Source organism: Pleurodeles waltl, chromosome 12 (genome assembly GCF_031143425.1).
Source record: "Pleurodeles waltl isolate 20211129_DDA chromosome 12, aPleWal1.hap1.20221129, whole genome shotgun sequence".
Classification (NCBI taxonomy): Eukaryota; Metazoa; Chordata; class Amphibia; order Caudata; family Salamandridae; genus Pleurodeles; species Pleurodeles waltl.
The window spans coordinates 135,883,522-135,906,765 of NC_090451.1; the positions used below are offsets into that span (position 1 = coordinate 135,883,522).

General features: G+C 46.9%; 1 protein-coding gene across 1 annotated transcript in view; it reads left to right on the forward strand.

Annotated features, from left to right (window-relative positions):
• The window catches only part of LOC138268035 (hydroperoxide isomerase ALOXE3-like), a 306,669-nt gene that overhangs the window by 38,714 nt on the left and 244,711 nt on the right, over positions 1-23,244 (forward strand). Inside the window, exon 2 of the mRNA XM_069217367.1 lies at positions 7,930-8,134. Within this exon, the coding sequence (XP_069073468.1) occupies positions 7,930-8,134 (205 nt within the window). The remainder of the gene's footprint in view (positions 1-7,929; positions 8,135-23,244) is intronic.

The following is a 23,244-nucleotide window of genomic DNA, read 5'->3' on the forward strand; positions in this document are numbered from 1 at the left end:
GTAGCAGCCTCCCCTCTGATCTAGAGTCAGGGAGTCACAGAGATTAACACCCACCACTGACCCATCACCTTCTTTGGCAGAGAGGAGGTCAGGGAGAGGCTCACTCTCCTCTTCCATGCCCTCATCTGTCACAAGGAGCATACTGACCTCAGACCTCTCAAAATGAGGCTTCAGTCGGTTGTGGTGGAGAACCCTTTGGGGGTGTCTAGTGGTCTTGAGGTCCACTAGGTAAGTGGCCTCCCCCTTTCAAATGGCCCAGTCCAGCGGTTCTAGAGAGCTCTAGGCTCTACTGGCTCCATCACCCAAACTTTGTCGCCAGTTGAGAATTCAACCAGAGTGGCCTTCCGGTTATACCACTCCTTCATCACCTTATGACTGGCCTCAAGATTGCTCTTGACCTGCTTCCAGAAGCGCTGTGTCTGGTTGTGAAGGGCCAGCATGTAACTGACCACATCCCGGGGAGTTTTCCTGGGAGCTTTCTCCCATCCCTCTTTTTATATGTTCAGTGGTCCCCTGACAGTGTGACCATAGAGAAGTTCAAAGGGGCTGAACCCCACCCCTTTCTGGGACACCTCCCTATAAGCAGAGAGAAAGCATGGCAAGAGGACACCCCACTTACGACTCATGGCCTCATGTAGGCCAGTGATCATACCTTTTAGGGTGTTGTTGAATCTCTCAACAATCCCATTGGTCTGAGGATGGTAAGGGGTGGTAAACCGGTATGTTACTCCACACTCCTCCCACATGGACTACATGTACGCTGACTTGAAGTTTGTGCAGACACAACCTCCTTTGTGAACCCCACACCGGTAGATATCCCCATCAGAGCTCTGGTCACCACCAGTACAGTCACTGTCCTTAGAGAGATCGCCTCTGGATAGCAGGTGGCATGGTCCACCAAAACCAGGATACACCTGTTGCCTAGGGCAGTTTTGGGATCCAAGGGACCAATGACGTTGATGCCCACCCTTTCAAAGGGGGTGCCAACGACAGGAAGTGGGATCAGGGGAGACTTAAGCCTTTTCCCTGTGTTACCACTAGCCTGGCAGGTGGGGCAGGCCCTACAGAAGTTATCTGAGGCTATCCACATTCTAGGCCAATGGAAGTGGGTGACAAGAATTGCAAAGGTCTTGTCTTGGCCCAAATTTCCTGCCATGGGGGTGTCGTGAGCCAAGCCCAGTAGTAAGGCCCGGTAACACTGGGGGACCACCAGCACATGTGCTGCCCCATTGGCCGGAACCTTAGGCTCACTGTAGAGGAGATCATTCTCCCAGTACATATGGTGATCGCCAGAGGCTACACCTGCTGCTTGGGCTGAGGCCTGTTGCCTCAGACCCTCAAGAGTGGGGCATTTCTTCTGCGCTTTGCGGACTTCCTCCCTGGTTTGCCCTCCCTTCACTTACCAGCCAGCAAGCTCAGGTAGGTTACCCAGTTCGGCAATATCTTCCCCAGTTGGCTCAGGGGCCTCCTCTTTTGGGACCCATCAAGCATTGCAGGAATATCAGGGGCGGGTTTCCCACGCCCCTTGCCCTTCCTCTGTGCAGCTGTTTGGGCCATTGTTCCAGACTCCAGATGCCCTTGACTCCCTTCCCGGGCAGCCACGGACCTTGCGGTAATGCAGACCCTCTCAGGCAAACCTAACATCTCCAGGTGGGATCTGAGCTCTACCTCCTTCCAGGCGGTATGCTCAAGATCATTGCCTAACAGACAATCTACAGGCAAGGCAGGACTCACAGCTACCTATAGAGTATCAGAGACCCCCCCACTCATAGGGAACCAGAGCCACCAGTAGGAGACTCTCGCGATTGTCAGTGACTATGATCTGGTGGAATGTATTAGGGATGATTTGCTCTGCTGACCCCTGACAGTAGTCATACTGCCTCCTGTGTCACGCAGAGCCTCCACCCTTTGCTCATCAATGGTGACCCACTGCCTATACTTGGAAGTATTGGCAGGCATGTGGGCTTTTGGCACAATTTCCTTATCTCCCAGGGATACTAGGGACACCTCTATCTGCTCCCCAAAGCTAACTGGGACTGTCTCCCTCCCAGTCGCTACACTAGCCAACCCGGGTGCATACCCTGAAGTAGGGGCCTGTGCCCTCTTGGGACACTGGGAGTCACCCTTAGAGTGTCCATGCTTGAAGCACTCTAAGCATTTGCGGATGAACTTCCCTTTCTTCTCATCAAAGAATCCTGGCCTCTTCTCAGACTCAGGCTGGGACTGGGTAACACCACCCCCCTGAAAATTGTTTTGCAGACCTTTTGAGAACTCTTTATGTTTAAGTTTTTCTCCCCCCCTCTTTCTTCTGCTGGGAACCCTGACCACCTTTGTGGGTGTTCCCCCCAGGTACCTTCTTGGACACTCTGGTGCTAACCCAGAGGTCCACCTCCTCAGCAAGCTTTCTAGGGTCAGTCAGCTTACTGTCAACTAGGTGCTGGTGCAACTCTGTAAAGCAAACACTGAACATATGCTCTCTCGGGATCAGATTGAATAACCCCACATAGTTATCTACTTTACTGCCCCGCACCCATCCATTCAGTGCCTTACTGGAGAAATCAAAAAAGTCTACCCAAGTTTCTGTAGAGAGTTTGGTGCTGTCCCTAAACCTCTGATAGTATTTCTCAGGAGTCAGCCCAAACTTGGCAAGCAAAGCGGTTTTCATGGGTGCATATACATTTTGATCTTTTGGATCCAGTGTAAGAAGTGTGTCCCCACTAGTGGTACATACCACCACGAAGCAGCCCCCGATTGCTCTTCAGAGACCACATGAGCCCTTAGTGCAACTTCATAAGCAGCCAACCACTTATCAATGTCATCTCCCACTACATAACTTGACACTACATTTTTGGGTATATGAACCTTCCTTTCCCCAGCAGGTCCTGCATGTATGCTGCCACCATCACTGCTGGACTCAGACTGCCTTGCCTTGATATCCGGCTCTTTGAGAGTCAGTTCATGAGCCAGAAGAATCTTCTTCTCAGCGAAAGCCCTTTGAGCCTCAGCTTGATTGGCCTCTCTTTCTGATTCCATGTTTAACTTTGCCACCTGTAGTTGAAATTCTCTCTCCTCCCTCCTTTCCTCTACAGTCAGGCCATAGCTAGAGACACTGCTCTTTGGTTTTGCCTGGGGGTCAATAATAGGGGTAACATCCCCCACTACTGGCAAGAAATCCTCTGAGGGGACATCCTCTGGACCCTCCTCCTCAACATTCTCATCAGAATGGGCTTCTGCTCAGGCCCTCAGCACCTTTTGGTATTCCTCCTTTCCCTAGGTAGGTACTCCCATATCCTTGCAGAACCCCTTCAGCTGTTTAACAGTGTATGTCTCCAGCTTGGCTCGGTCAAAATCTTCAGCTCCTGCTTGAGACCCAGTAAGAGACATGTTGAATGAGGATTTAGTTAAAAATCAGGCAGAAAACGAAATTGCAGAAAAAGATTAAAAAAATCAAGTTGACCTTCAACTGTGGGTAGGTAGTGTACACTTAGCTATTGTAAGTCACTGCACAAATGCAAGTCCTCACCACTGATCATCAATGTTAGAAATTGGGTCTTTGGTTGGCAGTCAGGTTATCCCCTGTCCCAGCAAGGACCCTCACTCTAGTCAGTTTAAGTCACACACAATCCGAATTATCCTGTGCCCACCCTCTGCTAGCTTGGCACTGAGCAGCCAGGCTTAACGTAGAAGGCAATGTGTACAGTATTTGTGCAATAAATCATGCAATAACACAGTATAACACCACAAAAATACACCACACAGTGTTTAGAAAAATATGTAATATTTATCTGGTAAGATGCAGGTGAAAACAATCAAGATTCAATAAGTATACGTTGAGATATCACTGTAAAAATGATATGAAGAGTCTTTAGTCGTTTAAAAAGCAACAAGTGTCTCTTGCAAGCGCAAAGTACCTGGTTTGCATTCAAATTCTCCACAAGGGACCACAGAGGAGTAGATGCATTGGAAATGGGGAGGGGTACATCGATTTTTCCGGCGCACACAAACAATGCGTTGTTGAGTTTCCACGCAGGACAGGCTTTGCGTCAATTTCCGGCGCATAGGATGGGATCCTCTTTGGGGTTTTCAGACGCCCCGGGGATGATGCGTTGAAATTCTGGGCATGCAGGATGAAGTCACCGGGGTTGTGTTGATCCGGTAGACATGGCTTGGAAATTTCTGCCGCACAGCGGTGCGTCGCTTCCTCTCAAGAAATCGGGCTGCGTCATTCCGGTCTGGCTTTGCATCAATCCTGTGGGGCGTCGTTGAATTTCTGGTTGCAACACTGGCACTGTTTCGATCTCCTCGTCGGGAAGTCGGGCTGAGTCATTCCGGTTCGGCGTGCAGTGATTTTCTCACCACAAGGCAGGCTGTGCATTGTTTCTTGCAGGCTGTGCATCGATTTTCGCTGCACAAGGAGTTATTTTGCAGAGATAAAGGGGGTCATTCTGACCCCCGCGGGCGGCGGAAGCCGTCCGCCTGGCGGGAACCGCCAGAATACCGTACCGCGGTCAAAAGACTTTCCCGCTGGGCTGGCGGGCGACCGCCAAAAGGCCGCCCGCCCAGCGGGAAAGCCCTAGCAACGAGGAAGCCGGCTCCAAATGGAGCCGGTGGAGTTGCTGGTGTGCGACGGGTGCAGTTGCACCCGTCGCGATTTTCAGTGTCTGCCAAACAGACACTGAAAATCTTAATTGGGGCCCTGTTAGGGGGCCCCTGCAGTGCCCATGCCAGTGGCATGGGCACTGCAGGGGCCCCCAGGGGCCCCACGACACCCGTTCCCGCCATCCTGTTTCTGGCGGTGAAAACCGCCAGAAACAGGATGGCGGGAAGGGGGTCGGAATCCCCATGGCGGCGCTGCTTGCAGCACCGCCGTGGAGGATTCCCTGGGGCCGCGGGAAACCACCGGTTTCCATTTTCTGACCGCGGCTGTACCGCCGCGGTCAGAATGGCCCCAGAAGCACCGCCAGCCTGTTGGCGGTGCTTCCGCGGTCATTGGCCCTGGCGGTCCATGACCGCCAGGATCAGAATGACCCCCAAAGTCTTTTTGGTCCTGAGACTTCGGGGAACAGGAGGCAAGCTCTATCCAAGCCCTTGAAGAGCACTTCTCAGCAGGGCCAACAGAGAGCACTTCTCAGCAGAGCCAGAGGGCAGCAAGGCAGCATGGCAACAGCAGGGCAGCAGTCCTTTGCAGAAAATCAGTCAGGTGAGTCCTTTGGGCAGCCAGGCAGTTCTTCTTGGCAGGTTGCAGGTTCTGGTGCAGAGTTTCTTTCCCAGAAAGTGTCTGAGTTGGTAGGGTCAGAAATCCTGCTTAAATATCAAAATGTGCCTTTGAAGTGGGGGAGACTTCAAAGAGTGGCTTATAAGTGCACAAAGTCCCCATTCAGTTCCATCCTGTCTGCCAGGGTCCCAGTAGGGGTTGTGGCAGTCCTTTGTGTGAGGGCAGGCTACTGTCCTTTGACATGTGTCAGGCCCTCCACCCTCCCAGCCCAGGAAGACCCATTCAATATTCAGATGTATGCAAGTGTGACTGAATATCCTGTGTTTGGGGTTGTCTGAGTGAATGCGCAAGGGAGCTGTCAACTAAACTTAGCCAGATGTGGATTGTAAGGCACAGAAGGATTTAAGTGCAGAGAAATGCTCACTTTCTAAAAGTGGCATTTCTAAAATAGTAATATTAAATCTAACTTCACCAGTCAGCGGGATTTTGTACTATCATTCTGGCCATACTAAATATGACCTTGTTACTCCTTTCAGATCAGAATCTACCACTCAAACAAAATATGAGGGTAGCCCTAATGTTAGCCTATGAAATGAGTAGGCCTCACAGTATTGTAAAAACAAATGTAGGAGTTTTACACTACCACTACTGGGATATTAAATCACTCTCCTGAACATTGCCATCCTTGTTAGTGACGTTAAAAATATCCAGTAAAATCTGTGCAGACATAGGGATTGCTACCAGACAGGTGGACATGACGTCCACCGTACTTTGCCTGGGAGCCATGCACAAGCCCGACCTGTGGAGTACGACTCATGCCAGATGTGTCCAGACATTTTCGTTCAACTGCAGTAAAGGTGTTAATTGGCGTGGTCGATCAGCCATTTTGGAGTTGGGGGTTTTGATCCCTCCTGAGCTCACACACTCGCCCAAAAGGAGACCATGTTGACAGCTAGCACATAGATACCTCGTAGCATGATCTGTAAAAGAGACAAGTATGGTCATTCTCACAAATAACATTTATCAGCTGGTATATGCTCCCACCTCTCCTTGAATCATCACAGTATCAATGTAATGGGTCCATTGCACTCCTGGAATTACAAATACTTCATCCACGTGCTCTGCCACCAGCTCGTGACCGATGGTGGGGCTATGTATGTAACAGAGGCAAAGAAAACATCCTAAATTGTCTACCATAATGTGAGAAGCTGAATTGCTCTTGACACTCAGGGGCCAATGGTATAGAAAAGGAAGCATTAGCAATATCAGTGGTTGCATACCAGGTCCCTTCATGTTCTGTACTCTTTCAATCAAAGTGATTGTGTCTAGAACCGCGGCAGTCAAACGGAGTGTATGTTTATTCAGCTCACAGTAATCAACTGTCATTCTATAGTGCCCATCAGGTTGACGAACGGCCCACAGAGGATTATCTTCAGCGCTCCCCAATGTTTTGCTCCATTCCCTGTTGAGAAGAGCGAAAACAGTTTAACAAGCTGTGCACGGAAAAATACCTGTGCCACCAATGTGACGGTGTTTGAAGCTAAGCTAAGCACAAGATGGTGTCAGTGGCCAAGATGGAGCTGGTGATTAAATACTGATAGCATTACACCAACCTACGCTACTCCCTGGAGGAGCTGCATTATGCCTTTATGTAAACTACTAGGTATACTCCGTTTTGTGATCACAAGGAGGATTCCAAAATATGATACTACTGAACACATTGTCTACTCTGTCTGTAGGTATCTCATGTGTGAATGTAGAATTGGGAAGACAAAGCTGGCAGGGCTAGGAGTAGTAGGGGAGTGTTAAAAACAAAAATAACTATTTTATAGCAATTGCTTTTATGTGATAGTTCTTCTACTTTAATAATGTTATTATTGTGAGTAGCTGAAGTGCATTATTAATTATGTATATACTGCTTTTATAGTTTTTGAAAACCGAACTGAAGTTATGTATAAAAATACGTTTATATATTCTTTTGCTAAAAAAGAATAAACACTATTGTACAAAATGTGATTTTGTCAATGGCATGTCTTTCACACGTGAATGCATGGTTTGCGTTTTGTTGTTTTCATTGGAACTTACTAATGTTTTGGAAGTCTAAAGTATATAAAATGGCAAATTATGGCTGACAACAATGGGTTGTAAAAAAAGAGCCTGTGACTTATTTGTAATCTACTTACATCCTTCAAATTAAATGCCCTAAAATTTAGCTAAATTATAAGTAGAAACATAGCCACATATTTGTCATGAAGGTGTTTTTTTACTTGATCTGGGCCTTATTTAAATTGTCTCTTTCTGGAAGGGTGTAACTCTCTTTCCGCCTCTTTCTTATCATGAATTGTGCTGTTTTATCCTAAAGTGACCAAAATATTGAGAACGTTCAGCTGTGAAATAAAACCCTTAAAATCAGTGCTGTTTAGTGTTAAATGGTCTGCTCATAGCTATCGAGTTATCAAATGGCTGTTACTGGGTCCTGTTGCAGCATAAGCTTCAAAATGTTTTATTTTTTAATTGTTTGTTTTTGGCAAGAATTAGAAAAATAAGCCCTTGGTATGCTAATTAATTGATGTAGTGTCTGTTTTCATTTAAAAATAGATTTAAAAATAGAGCAGTGTCTCGATTGCTGATATTTGAATGTCCTGGTTAAGTCACTGGTACATCTACATGACAAAATGCTCAGTAAAATAATATTGGTTTCTTTTGCTCTTCAGACCGACGTGTATCACATTCGTGAAGAACAGGACTTGGGGGATATTCTACTAATCCGCCTTTACAAGGAGCCCTTAACCACTTCTCCTGAGGACAACTGGTTCTGCAACCAGGTTACTGTGGAATCCCCTACAGGAAAGATCTACTGCTTCCCCTGCTACCGCTGGATCGTGGCATACCTATCCGTGGAGCTCCCTGAAGGAACAGGTAGAACACTACTTGAAATAGAACAGAGCACCCAAAACATTTACAAACCGGATATCTTCCTCACAACTTTTTTATATTTGGATTTTATGGGATACCTTATATGCTAATGAGGAAATGAAAACCACTTAGTTTTGTTGGTAAAGTTATCACAGCATAAACATATGTTGTTACAGTAAACAGGCACAAAATTAGTAACTCATAAAAAAAATCATAAAGATACCTATTGTATAAGAAAATCACATCAGTAGTATTATACCTATAAAGATACTGTTAAAAACATCACAGAAAAAAATGACGTAGAGAACAGATTATTCAAGAAGAGTATGTAAGAGCAAGCATATTTAATGCCATTTGTCATAGATTTGTTCTAAAGTTTGCTTGCACTATTCCTTCATACAGTCAGAGTCCATGGTAAGATCTGAGATGAAGCAAACTGTTTTTATTAACTGTGTTTTTGAGAAGCAGTGGAGCATTATTTGTTTCTTTGTTTTCTAAACGCAAGCACAAAAATATCCACTGCTTGCTACAGCTGCTGATAATTGCACCAGCACAAGGCAAACTGGAGGCCAGCCTTACAGCTGTAGGATGAAGATTCAATACCATTGCATTAATGGTTTTTTGGTACCAGCAACAACCCACCAACTATGAGGCAATAAAGTTCATTCACATTTTGTTAGGATACACCTCCTTGACGTGTATATATATCATCTGTTACAAATTGTCTATTATTAGTATGCCTCCAGGGTGGATGCGGCTGCATTAAAGTATGCTTCATATTTCACAGTCTGATTCAATTAGTTGAATAACATTGTGGGTAAACTACAGGTAAATGTTTCCTTGATTTAAGGTTTATGCTTCATGCAGGCATGTCATATGAATAGTGATTCAAGGATCTGAAGGTAATGGTTTCAGAGCTGCCCACCTTTTCACTGGATGAATGACCGTCTCTATTTTCAAACATATTCATATATCACTAATTCTTGTTGGGTTCCGGAGTAGCGTGCTACTCATCGAAAAGCGCTTCGACGCCTCGTCAGGGGTAGTAAGCGCTACATAAATACGATTACAATACAATACAATACATATTGTTGGAGAACCACTGATAAATGCTTACAACACTCAAAAATTCAACTTTTCATCAGTTGTGATTAAATGAGTTTAAAAGGTTCACTTATATACAAGGCTCTGGCAACAAGCCAAGTAGAATAAGCCAAAGCCTTTAAAACTTTGCAAAATTCAACACTTATGATGATTTTTCAGCAATAAGTTTAATAATTCCAGCAGACCGGGGTAGCAGCAAATTCATGGCCCCCTGCAAACAGTATTTCGCCCACTTAGCCTTGACCTCCCACCTACTGCCATTACCCATAGCCCCTGATGTCCCTACTCCATCTGCCATCTTTTTCTACCCACACTTCACTTTTAGCTAAGCCTCAGAGCTCAGAGAAAATCCACTACACATCAGAAACGTCTGATCATCAAAAATAACTTAAGGCTTCCTATTATGTCATATTTTGCTCACTTAAGGCATGGTTTGAAATTTGCCGGAAGAAATAAAGACTTTACACCCGCCAACCTACCTTTACTTCACCTGCCAAATTTAGTGTTCACTGCTGCCCCTTCAGCGAACCCTGTGGGTTAGACTTAACCACTGTTGTGGTGGTTCATACAAAGCCATTTAATAGTTCCATCATTGATGAGAGTTTGTTTATGGAAAATTAAAAACAAATTGTCTCAACACAATAGGAGTCCTCTCTTATGCTCTGTGGATAATATTTTTTAATGTTTACTGTCCCTCATTGCCGGAATATTCCTGGTGTTGATGGACAGTTGAAAAAAAAAAGTGATGTGACCTCCCCTCTAAATAGGGTGGCTCGTCAGAAGGCTCACCTCCAATGGCCCATACCCCTTGAGGCTGCTTTTAAATCCCTAACAAATCATAAAAACAGCTTTTGCATGCTAGTCAACCAATATACTGAAAGAACCCACAAATTTAAAATATTGATGTGAGTTCCCAAGTCTCAAAGCTCAAGAGATCTCTATTAGACTGGACTTATATTATTTGAACTCCTTCAAAATTGCATTGGGTGTAGGGTATGCATGATGCAATCTAGTAATTGCACTTTCAGACTAAATACAGACTAAATAAAGTAAATAATGCGAAAAGTCACCCTTTCACACAAATGCACATGCATGAGTTTTACTTTTTTTAAATATGGGCATGAATGAAGGCAGCTATCAATCTGGAGGAAGTGTCAAACCAAAGATGATTTACATCAGTGTGAGAAAACAGGGCTGATTGCAGAGGCCCCATAACTTTTTGCCCCCATTTTCCTCTTTTTGCTGGTGTTTTCCTGACTTTGATGGTGCCCTGGGTACAGCTAACCAGTCCCAGGGCCTGTGCTCTGTGTAAAATGGATATGCAAATTAGGCTAATTATAATTGGCTAAGTTAACCTACCTATAAGTCCCTAGTATATGGTAGGGCATGTAGGTTTAGGGACCACAGCATAGGTGGTGCACACCTAGGTGCACTGCTGAGGTGCCCAGTGTCATTTTAAAAGCAAGCCTGCCTTGCTGGCTGCTTTTAAATTAAAGTTATATGCAAATTCGACTTTGGAATTAAAGGTACTTCCAAAGTCTTAAACTACCTTATTTTTACATATAAGTCACCCCTAAGGTGTGCCCTATGTGCCCCTAGGGCTGGGTGCCATGTAACTATAAGCAGTGACTTTATAAAAATAGATTTATAAGCCCTGGTGAGGTAAAAACAGCCAAATTCGTTTTTCCCTCATAGAAGTAAATGACCTTCATAGGCTAGAATGGGCAGACTTTATTTTAAATTTTAAAGTCTCCTTAAATGTTACATACCAAGAATTTGGTATCAAATTAATTGTTGTAATAAATCCCACAACTTCCAGTTGTTGGATTTAATATAACTTGTTCAGGTAAAAAGTTTAGACTTTACCTAAAAAGTTGCCAATTTCAGCTCTGCATTGTTTTTGCTGCTGTGCTCTGATTGGCCAGCCTGCAGCAGCTTCTGCCAGGCTGCCTTGATGAGGTGTGAAGTGGCCAGGCTTCACACAAAGGAATGTGCTTGGGGGAGAGAATCTCCCCTCAGCAGATGGTGAGGCAGGAAGGGGAGGGCTGCCAAACTGGTCTTCAAAGGCAGAGAAGGACATTTGCAGCACCCAGCAACACCCCCACATCCTGCAACCCCAGACAGCTAGGTGCCCCCTTGATTAGATTAGGAGAGGGCAGGAGAGGGGTGTGTTTATGATTTTTAGCCACACCAGTGGGTGGGCTCAGCCAGATGTAACCTCCAAAAATCAGATTCATCCATGTTGGAATTTTAGAGACTGTTGCCTTCTGGGATGGATTTTTGCCACACTTCCCAGGAAGTGGTCATCACAGGGGGACGACCCTGTCCCTGATTGGAGCACCAGGGCCCCCCTGCTTTTCACCCAGGAGCAAGGATAAAACTGGCAGACCTGCACCCACACCTCAGATCCCCTCCAGAATTCAACAAGAAAGGAACTAAAGAAGAAGAAGGACTGCCCTGCTGGACCCCTGGCCTGCACCTGGACCCTGCACTCAGAAGGACTGCACCAGCTGCACACTTGGGCTTCACCACAAGAAGGACTTTGCCTGGCTTCAACTGGTTCAAGGAGGGACTCCCTGTTTGCTACAGGTGAAAAATTGCTAAACCAGAGTCCCCTGCACCAACTCCTGAAGAAAGCGACCAGCTGACCACTGTCCAGTGGCCAAAAAGGAGTTTGCGCCAGGTGCATTCTTGGAGTTGAAGTCCGCACCCCCCAAGGACCATCACAGAACTTCTGGACCCTTGGGGTGAGCTGTGGACCCCAAAAGAACCTTAAAAGAACATCTGGGTGAAGCCCCAGAAGTTTGGAAAAGATTTGAGAATTTTTGGAAAAAAGCTCCAGAGAGGGACCGACCCGCCGCGGAAATTCTAGCCGGCTTGCCTCAACCGCGACCCGGCCTGACTTCGTGGTTCGTCCCGGTAAAGAAAAACATCCAAAAAAGAGACTAAGTCCGAACGTAAAAAGTTGACCGGGACCTCCCAGCCATCTTATCCGAGAAGGGCTCCATGGACGTCAGATCAAGATCCAGGTTTACCCCGGTCGAAGGATTTTCATCTCGAAAAAACGACTAAGTCCGAAGGTAAAAGTCTCCACCGAGGAAACCCACATCGCGTATCCGGACAAGGGCTCCAGGAGGTCGGATTCAACTGGCAGGTTCGTCCCGGTGAAGAAAAACTTCAAAATAAAGACTAAGTCAGAAGGTAACTTTTTAACCGAGGCCTCCCGCGACCTGCAGCCGAGCAGGGCTCCATCGCGGTCGGCCTGAAAGTTTGACTTTGCCCCGGTCGAGGTGCAACCAGATGACCCGATTGGCGCTTTTTGTTTCTAAGTGCTAGAAAAGTAATAATTCTTTAAAAATTCATATCTCCGGTTCCCCTGAACCGATTTTAATCGTTTTTGTGTCATTTTAAAGATAAAAATATAAACTATTTTTATAAATTGGTTTTGGATTTTTAAACTGTTTCCTGTGTTTTATTTAATTACTGTTTTGTGATATTTGAATGCTTTACACTTTGGGGGTCATTTTGACCTTGGCGGACGGCAGAGGCCGTCCGCCAAGGTACCGCCGCTGAATGACCGCACCGCGGTCAAAAGACCGCGGCGGCCATTCAGACATTTCCTCTGGGCCGGCGGGCGCTCTCCAAAGGAGCGCCCGCCGGCCCAGAGGAAATGCCCCTGCAACGAGGACGCCGGCTCAGAATTGAGCCGGCGTAGTTGCAGGGGTGCGACGGGTGCAGTTGCACCCGTCGCGTATTTCAGTGTCTGCTTAGCAGACACTGAAATACTTTGCGGGGCCCTCTTACGGGGGCCCCTGCAGTGCCGATGCCATGGGCATGGGCATGGGCACTGCAGGGGCCCCCAGGGGCCCCGCGGCACCCCCTACCGCCATCCTGTTCCAGCCGGGAGACCCGCCAGGAACAGGATGGCGGTAGGGGTGTCAGAATCCCCATGGCTGCGGAGCGCGCTCCGCAGCCATGGAGGATTCACAAGGGCAGTGGTAAACCGGCGGGAGACCGCCGGTTTACCCTTTCTGGCCGCGGCTGAACCGCCGCGGTCAGAATGCCCTCGGGAGCACCGCCAGCCTGTTGGCGGTGCTCCCGTGGTCGGTGACCCTGGCGGTCACCGGCCACCAGGGTCAGAATGACCCCCTTTGTCTCCTAAGTTAAGCCTTGACGGTCGTTGCCAAGCTACCAAGGGTTGAGCTGGGATTAATTTAGTGAGACCTAACTGTACCTATGTGGAGGTTAGTGGCTTGTTGCTAGGTGTAGGTACCTACCTGCCCTACCAATAACCCATTTTCCAACATAATTGGAAGCAGCGACGGGATCCTGTACTTGTGTTCAATATCACGTTACAGTTTTAGGTAAAACAAATTAAAAATCCTTTAAATTGTCCTAGTGCAAAAATTGTTTTTAATTTTTAATTTGGATTAATTTCAATTATTGAATTTTTGTAATTTTTCTAAATTCTTGTTTCCAATTTTTGCAAAAAGTTTTTGTTGACACAAAACTAGGGAACCATGGAGCTTGATCTGGCTAGCCTACCCACACTGACAGTAGTCCAGCTTAGGGGGTTGTGTATTGAAAGAGGGTTGCCTGCAACCACTGATCTCAGGAAGCAAATCCTGATCACATCCCTGACAGCATGGGCTGAGGCCCAAGAGGTAGAGTCAGAAGAAGCTCCAGAGGAGGGAGAAAGAAGGGAGGATGCAAGCTCTAACCACTCAGGGGAGGGAAGGCATCTGAGCCTAAGTGAGGATGAGGAAGAACGGTCCTCAGTAAATACAGTCACTAGGGGCAGACCCAAAGCTAGTGGTGGGAAGGGGGTCCTTTCAGGAGGAGAGAACCCATCCATCAGAGAAAGAGAGCTGGAGGCCCAGCTAGCATACATAGCTTTGGAAGCAGAGAAGCTGGCCCTAGAAAAGAAAAAGTGGGCATACAAAGAGAAAAGAGATGGAAGCAGCGATAAAGAAGCTGAGGTGTCCATGGGTGGGGGAGTTTGCCCCAGATTACCCAAAGGGGTGGTTCCTGTCTATGTAGAGGGGGATGACATAGATAAGTGGCTGGGGGCCTTTGAGAGGGCACTCCAAATGAGAAGGGTTAGGCCTCAATACTGGGGTTCCCTTTTGTGGGAGTTGGTCCCCAACTCAGGAAGGGATAGGCTTCTGACCTTAAGGGGGGAGGAGGCAGATTCATACCCTAGTATGAAGAGGTGCTTAGCCAAGAAGTTTGGTCTGACCCCAGAGCAATATAGATTGAAGTTCAGGGACACCCAGAAAGTCAGTACCCAGTCTTGGGTTGACTTTGTGGACATTTCACTAAAGGCACTAGAGGGCTGGATTATTGGTAACAAAGTAGATACTTATGAGGGGTTATACAATCTGATCATGAGAGAGCACATCTTGACCAATTGTATCCAAGAAAGGTTACGCCAGCATCTAGTGGACTCTAAGCAGACCAACCCTAGAGAGCTAGGGGAGGCAGCTGATGAGTGGTTGAGAACCAGGGTGGTTGTCAAGTCCCAGGGGGGAGACTCCAAGAAGGGGGGGACAGGTCCCCAAAAACCTAAGGAGGGAGGTGGTAAGCCCACCACAGAGACTCCCTCTGTACCCCAGAACCCTAAGAAGGAGGAGAGTAAATCCCACTCTGACCAGCAGAGACAGTTAGACCCAGGGTTAAAAAAGCTCTTGGACAGTAGGGCTTGCTTTGACTGTCAGCAGAAAGGTCACTTCAGAGGAGATGCAGCCTGTCCAAAGAAGGTGGTTAGCACTGGGCTGTCCAGTGTAGCCATAGAGGAGGATTCCTCAGATGATGAAGTCCTCCTAGCATTTAGCTGGGAGACAGGACCAGATGGTAAGCTGGTGATCCCTGAGGGTGGGAGTAGGCACTTCCACCACATTCAAGTGAATGGGATCCCTACCACTGGCCTGAGAGACACCTGTGCCAGTCACACTATAGTGAGTGACCGGTTAGTGACCCCAGACATGTATGTCCCAGGAAAGACAAAGAAAGTCAGGATAGCCACAGGGGAGGTCACCTCCAAACCTGTAGCCATAGTGCCCCTAGAGAGGGAGGGTATCCTTGACTGGATTAGGGTGGTAGTCAGTGCTGACCTTCCCCTAGATTGTATCCTGGGCAATGACCTCCCAGAGGTGGGTCTGGTCACAGATGGGGTGGTCGCCCAGGGCGCCCCCCCAACCCAAAGTCCTGGGGAGTCAGTCCCTACAGTTAGGAGACAGGGGTCCCCAAGAAAAGGAAAGAAGAAAAGGAAGGGTAGGCCACTCTTAAAGAGAGTTCCAGGGAGCCAAAGGCCCTCTGCCCCAGTAAGGGGGGAGCCCAGAGTTGGCACTGGTGAGGCCTCACCTGACCCCAAGGAAGTCCTGAGTAGTCAGGCAGCTGTCCAGATGCAAGGTGTTACCCCTGCACTGACAGAAGGGAGAGTGGAAGGAGGGTGTCTGCCACAGGAGGTGGTAGCCCCCCACTCTAGACAGCAAGAGGGGTGCCAGGACCCCAAAGATGCCCCTAAAGCAGCTCAGCCACCTGTCAGTGGAGAGCTTAGGGTGTGGTTCTGGGTACTGACAGCTGTCAGTAGCCTCTGCTGGGTGCTAGCCTTCCTAGCAGCACTGTACTTGGCCTGGGAGGCAGACCCCAGGGCCAATAGCAAAGTAGGCCCCCTGACCCTATTGGTCATGGTGGGGTTGCTCAAGTGTTAGGTGACCTCTTTGGGTAAGCTAGGTGTTGCCCTAGCAAAGTTTGGAGTAGGGGAGGTGGGCACCTCACTACCCAAGTTGGCAGAGAGAAAGGAGGAAGACCCCCCTAGAGGAAAGTTTCAGTTTGAGTTGGGTCCTTTTACTGTTGGGATGGCTTCACTACCCATAGGGAGTGACCCTGACAGGAGGATATAAGGCAGAGTAGGCCCTGCAAAGGGACAGCCAGTTTTCTTCACTGTCTTCCTCGCCTAACAAGCCAGGAAGACTCTCCCAGGGTTGGGCTGAGTCTCCTGGGCGTGTGGGCTGGGGGGGGTTGTGTGAGAAAACAGGGCTGATTGCAGAGGCCCCATAACTTTTTGCCCCCATTTTCCTCTTTTTGCTGGTGTTTTCCTGACTTTGATGGTGCCCTGGGTACTGCTAACCAGTCCCAGGGCCTGTGCTCTGTGTAAAATGGATATGCAAATTAGGCTAATTATAATTGGCTAAGTTAACCTACCTATAAGTCCCTAGTATATGGTAGGGCATGTAGGTTTAGGGACCACAGCATAGGTGGTGCACACCTAGGTGCACTGCTGAGGTGCCCAGTGTCATTTTAAAAGCAAGCCTGCCTTGCTGGCTGCTTTTAAATTAAAGTTATATGCAAATTCGACTTTGGAATTAAAGGTACTTCCAAAGTCTTAAACTACCTTTTTTTTACATATAAGTCACCCCTAAGGTGTGCCCTATGTGCCCCTAGGGCTGGGTGCCATGTAACTATAAGCAGGGACTTTATAAAAATAGATTTATAAGCCCTGGTGAGGTAAAAACAGCCAAATTCGTTTTTCCCTCATAGAAGTAAATGACCTTCATAGGCTAGAATGGGCAGACTTTATTTTAAATTTTAAAGTCTCCTTAAATGTTACATACCAAGAATTTGGTATCAAATTAATTGTTGTAATAAATCCCACAACTTCCAGTTGTTGGATTTAATATAACTTGTTCAGGTAAAAAGTTTAGACTTTACCTAAAAAGTTGCCAATTTCAGCTCTGCATTGTTTTTGCTGCTGTGCTCTGATTGGCCAGCCTGCAGCAGCTTCTGCCAGGCTGCCTTGATGAGGTGTGAAGTGGCCAGGCTTCACACAAAGGAATGTGCTTGGGGGAGAGAATCTCCCCTCAGCAGATGGTGAGGCAGGAAGGGGGAGGGCTGCCGAACTGGTCTTCAAAGGCAGAGAAGGACATTTGCAGCACCCAGCAACACCCCCACATCCTGCAACCCCAGACAGCTAGGTGCCCCCTTGATTAGATTAGGAGAGGGCAGGAGAGGGGTGTGTTTATGATTTTTAGCCACACCAGTGGGTGGGCTCAGCCAGATGTAACCTCCAAAAATCAGATTCATCCATGTTGGATTTTTAGAGACTGTTGCCTTCTGGGATGGATTTTTGCCACACTTCCCAGGAAGTGGTCATCACAGGGGGACAACCCTGTCCCTGATTGGAGAACCAGGGCCCCCCTGCTTTTCACCCAGGAGCAAGGATAAAACTGGCAGACCTGCACCCACACCTCAGATCCCCTCCAGAATTCAACAAGAAAGGAACTAAAGAAGAAGAAGGACTGCCCTGCTGGACCCCTGGCCTGCACCTGGACCCTGCACTCAGAAGGACTGCACCAGCTGCACACTTGGGCTTCACCACAAGAAGGACTTTGCCTGGCTTCAACTGGTTCAAGGAGGGACTCCCTGTTTGCTACAGGTGAAAAATTGCTAAACCAGAGTCCCCTGCACCAACTCCTGAAGAAAGCGACCAGCTGACCACTGTCCAGTGGCCAAAAAGGAGTTTGCACCAGGTGCATTCTTGGAGTTGAAGTCCGCACCCCCCAAGGACCATCACAGAACTTCTGGACCCTTGGGGTGAGCTGTGGACCCCAAAAGAACCTTAAAAGAACATCTGGGTGAAGCCCCAGAAGTTTGGAAAAGATTTGAGAATTTTTGGAAAAAAGCTCCAGAGAGGGACCGACCCGCCGCGGAAATTCTAGCCGGCTTGCCTCAACCGCGACCCGGCCTGACTTCGTGGTTCGTCCCGGTAAAGAAAAACATCCAAAAAAGAGACTAAGTCTGAACGTAAAAAGTTGACCGGGACCTCCCAGCCATCGTATCCGAGAAGGGCTCCATGGACGTCGGATCAAGATCCAGGTTTACCCCGGTCGAAGGATTTTCATCTCGAAAAAACGACTAAGTCCGAAGATAAAAGTCTCCACCGAGGAAACCCACATCGCGTATCCGGACAAGGGCTCCAGGAGGTCGGATTCAACTGGCAGGTTCGTCCCGGTGAAGAAAAACTTCAAAATAAAGACTAAGTCAGAAGGTAACTTTTTAACCGAGGCCTCCCGCGACCTGTAGCCGAGCAGGGCTCCATCGCGGTCGGCCTGAAAGTTTGACTTTGCCCCAGTCGAGGTGCAACCAGATGACCCGATTGGCGCTTTTTGTTTCTAAGCGCTAGAAAAGTAATAATTCTTTAAAAATTCATATCTCCGGTTCCCCTGAACCGATTTTAATCGTTTTTGTGTCATTTTAAAGATAAAAATATAAACTATTTTTATAAATTGGTTTTGGATTTTTAAACTGTTTCCTGTGTTTTATTTAATTACTGTTTTGTGATATTTGAATGCTTTACACTTTGTCTCCTAAGTTAAGCCTTGACGCTCGTTGCCAAGCTACCAAGGGTTGAGCTGGGATTAATTTACTGAGACCTAACTGTACCTATGTGGAGGTTAGTGGCTTGTTGCTAGGTGTAGGTACCTACCTGCCCTACCAATAACCCATTTTCCAACAATCAGACAAAAGATAAACGCATTCCCTTGTGCCTGTTGTTCAGTGCCTCTAATACCTCTAGAAATAGGTTTACAATAAAGCCTAGACTTCTAAGGAAATACCTTCTGTGTTTTTCCTAAAATAAATATAGTAAAAATAATGATCTTTCCTAATAAAGTAATATAGAAATTAGTAAGTCACAAACCTTTGATTTCAAGAATTAGTTTCAAGCATATAAAAGTAAACGTTTATACAACCTTGGAGTTACTTTCACTGAATCAGGGCATTTTGCAGAAGCCATGGAAACTCTTCATGAAACAATATTGTATTATATGCTACAAAACACAAATTGTTTATTTTGGATCTATTGTAATTTGCACTCATTGGACCACCTCTCCAAGGTTTTGGGACATATGCTGAACCAATATTTTTAGTGTTACGGCATACCAGTAGAAGAAACCTGTATTCTGTTTTATTGACTGTTTCTCAAAGTCCGTAAAATGTCTGAATCAAAGAAAAAAGAACTTGACATACATTGACTAGCCCACTTTAAAGTCACAAACACACAATAGGTATATAAAATCAGAGAATTTGCCATTTCAATGCTGGAATAATGAAGAGTGTGAAAAAACAAACTATGACACTAGTAAAAATGCTACAGAATAATAAATGTGGTATAATTGTCCACTGAACGTACTGAGAATAAACATGCTCAAGACAAACTATGACTAAATATAGTGCAGGTGTCCTGAGGTTTGGAATGGAGATGAACAGACAAAGGAAGAGCAGGTAAATAAAAGAAGACAGCTTCCGTAAGCAATGCAACATGGATCTCATAAAAAATGAAACACACTTTTTTAACCACACCACCAAATGTGAACAAAGGCAATACATCAGCTGTTAACAAAATAAAATCATACTATCAAAACCTAAGTGATAAATTAGGTGTGACCAAAGTTGAGTTTCATTCTTCTTTCTATCACCCATGATGTAGCAGCAGAAGTGTACAAAAAAGTCTGCCAACTACCAAGAGCACTTTACAATATTTCATTATTTACTGATTACAATTTAAGACTAATATGGTGGTAAGTAGTACAATACCTTCATTGTAGTTTGATCGTAAAACTAATGCATATTGCAGAGTTGCTTTTTATAATTTTTTGATCATTTTACTTTTTTTCCTAAATTTTTCCACATAAATGTAATGGCAATAAATATCAAGCGTCAATCCACATTACAAAATGTATGTATATTGTATGATAAGGAAGTTATGTTATTTTTTATGAGAAATATTCTTTTTCATATTTGCACTCTAAAACCCCTCCAGATATTGTATTTCCCAATTGTATTGAGTCAATTTTAGTGCATTTTGAGTTTAGACTAAAAGGAAATCTCTAGTTTGTATACAAAAGGTAATATAGCTGTAATGTCTAACACTTTATTAACATTTGTAAAAAAGTATTGAGTGAACATTTACCTACATGTAGGGAAAAGTTTTGCACACATCAATATTTTACCATCCCTGGCGCATGAATGATAGTTGATAGATTTCCAGGACTTCATTGGAACTTCTACATGAATTGAAAGCTTCATTGTAACTAATGCTTACTGATTCTTAATCAATCAATCAATCAACCAGGACTTGTAAAGTACAGCAAATCACTTGTGAGGATCTTAATGCATTGAGTTGTTAACTGCTCCGAGGTGATTTTTTCATTCGAACAGCCAGGTCTTGAGTTCTTTCCTGAAATGTTGGAGACATGAGGCGGACCAGAGGTGCAGGGGAAGGTTGTTCCAGGCTTTTGCCACCAGGTGTGAGAAGGAGCACCCTCTGCTTTTGCCTCAGTGGATCAATGAGATGGCTTCAAGGAAGAGGGAGGCAGACCATAGGTGTCAATCAGTTGGTGAAAGTTCAAGCGTTTGTTGGTGTGTGCTGGTTCTTCATTGTGCAGGGCTTTGTATGCGTGGGTCGATATCGTGAATTGGCTTCTCTTCTGAATCAGGAGCTGGTGTAGCATCTTGAGGTGGGGTGGGGTGTCGTGTGTTCGGGGTCGAAGGGACCAATGACGTCGGTGCTCACCCTTTCAAAGGGGGTGCCAATGACAGGGAGTGGGATCAGGGGGGCCTTAAGCCTTTTCCCTGTCTTCCCACTAGCCTGGCAGGTGGGGAAGGCCATACAGAAACTATCTGAGGCTAACCGCATGCTAGGCCAATGGAAGTGGGTGACAAGCCTGGCAAAGGTTTTGTCTTAGCCCTAATGTCCTGCCACGGGGAGTTCGTGAGCCAGGCCCAGTAACACTGGGGTACTACCAGCACACGTGCTGCCCAGCGGCCGGTACCTTAGGCTCACTGTATAGGAGATCATTCTCCCAACATATGTGGTGATCGCCAGAGGCTTCACCTGCTGCTTGGGCTAAGGCTTGTTGCCTCAGACCCTTAAAAGTGGGGCACTCCTTCTGCGCTTTGCAGAATTCCTCCCTGGTTGGCCCACCCTCTACTTGCCAGCCAGCAAGTTCAGGCAGGTTACCCAGGTCGGCAATATCCTCCCCAGTTGGCACAGGGGCCTCTTCCTCTGGGACCCCCTCCACCACCGTGGGAATATCTGGGGCTGGTTTCCCGTGCCCCTTGCCCTTCCACTGTGCAGCTGTCTGTGCCACTGTTCCAGGCTCCAGACGACCCTTGACTCCCTTCCCGGGCAGCCATGGATCTTGTGGGTCCAGGCAGTATGGTCAAGATCATTGCCTAACAGACAATCTACAGGCATGGCAGGACTCACAGCTATCTTTAGAGTACCAGAGACCCCCCCCACTCTCAAAGGGAACCAGAGCCACCGGTAGGTGACTCTTGCGATTGTCAGCGACAATGACCTGGTGGAAAGTATTAGGGCGTATTTGCTCTGCTGACACCAGCTGACCCTGACAGTGGTCATACAGGCTCCTGTGTCACACAGAGCCTCCACCCTTTGCCCATCAATGGTGACCCACTGCCTATGCTTGGAAGTATTTGCAGGCATGTGGGTTTTCGGCACCATTTCTCCTTATCTCCCAGGGAGACTAGTGACACCTTTATCTGCTCCCCAAAGCTAACTGGGACTGTCTCCCCCCCAAGCACCACACTAGCCAGCCTGGGTGTCTGCCCTCCAGTGGGGGGCTGTGCCCTCTTGGGACACTGGGTGTCACCCTTAGAGTGTCCATACTTCAAGCACTCTAAGCATTTGGGGATAAATTTCCCTCGCTTTTTGTCAATGTATCCTGGCTTTTTCTCAACCGCAGGTTGGGACTGGGTACCACCCCCCCCCTGGGAATTGTTTTGGGGACCTTTCAAGAACTCCTTATGTTTCAGTTCCCCCCGCCCCTTTCTTCTGTTGGGAACCCTGACCCCTGTTGTGGGTATCCTCCCCGGGTACCTTTTTGGACACTCGTGCTAACCCAGAGGTCCGCCTCCTGAGCAAGTTTCCTAGGATCAGTCAACTTACTGTCTACTAAGTGCTGGCACAACTCTGTAAAACAAATACTGAGCATATGATCTCACAGAATCAAATCATATAATCCTGTGTAATCATTTACTTTGCTGCCCTGTACCCATCTATTCAGTGCCTTCCTGGAGAAATCAAAACAGTTTACCCACGTTTGTGTGGAGAGTTTGGTGCTGTCCCTGAACCTCTGACATATTTATCAGGAGTCAGCCCAAACTTGGCAAATTAAGCGGCTTTTATGGGTGCACATACATTTTGATCTTTTGGATCTAGTGTAAGAAGTGTGTCCCTCCCCACTACTGGTACATAAAACCACAAAGCCGTGCCCCCCATTGCTCCTCAGAGATCCCATGAGCCCTTAGTGCAACTTCATAAGCAGTCAAACAACTTATCAATGTCATCTCCCACTATATAACTTGCCACTACACTTTGGGGTACACAAACCTTCTTTTCCCCAACAGGTCCTGCATGTATGCTGCCACCATCACTGCTGGACTATGACTGCCTCGCCTTGATATCCAGCTCTTTGAGACTCAGTTCATGAGCCAACAAAAGTTTCTTTTCAGCCAAGGCTCTCTCAGCTGCAGCCTCAGCTCTCTCAGCCTCAATTTGCTTGGTTGCTCTTTCATCTTCAGCCTGTTTGACTGATCTCTCAGCTTCAGCCTGTCTTGCTTCTCTTTCTGCTTTCCTCTCCTCTCCTTCCATGTTTAACTTTGCCATTTGCAGTTGAAATTCTCTCTCCTCCCTCCTTTCCTAGCGAGCAGGCCATGGCTAGAGACACTGCTCCCTGGTTTAGCAGGACGCACAATTCCAGGGGTAAGAACCCTACTACTGGCAAGAAATCCTCTGAGTGGCCAACCTCTGGACCCTCCTCCGCAACATTCTCATCAGCGCAACCTGAAGATGTTGCAGAGTATGCGTAGGGTATTGAAGCAGATGAAAGAGATAGCATTCACCTGTTTCTTCATAGATAGCTTGCTGTGTAAGATGATGCAGAGGTTGCAGGCGTGGTCTGTCACGGGGAGTGATGGTCTGAGTT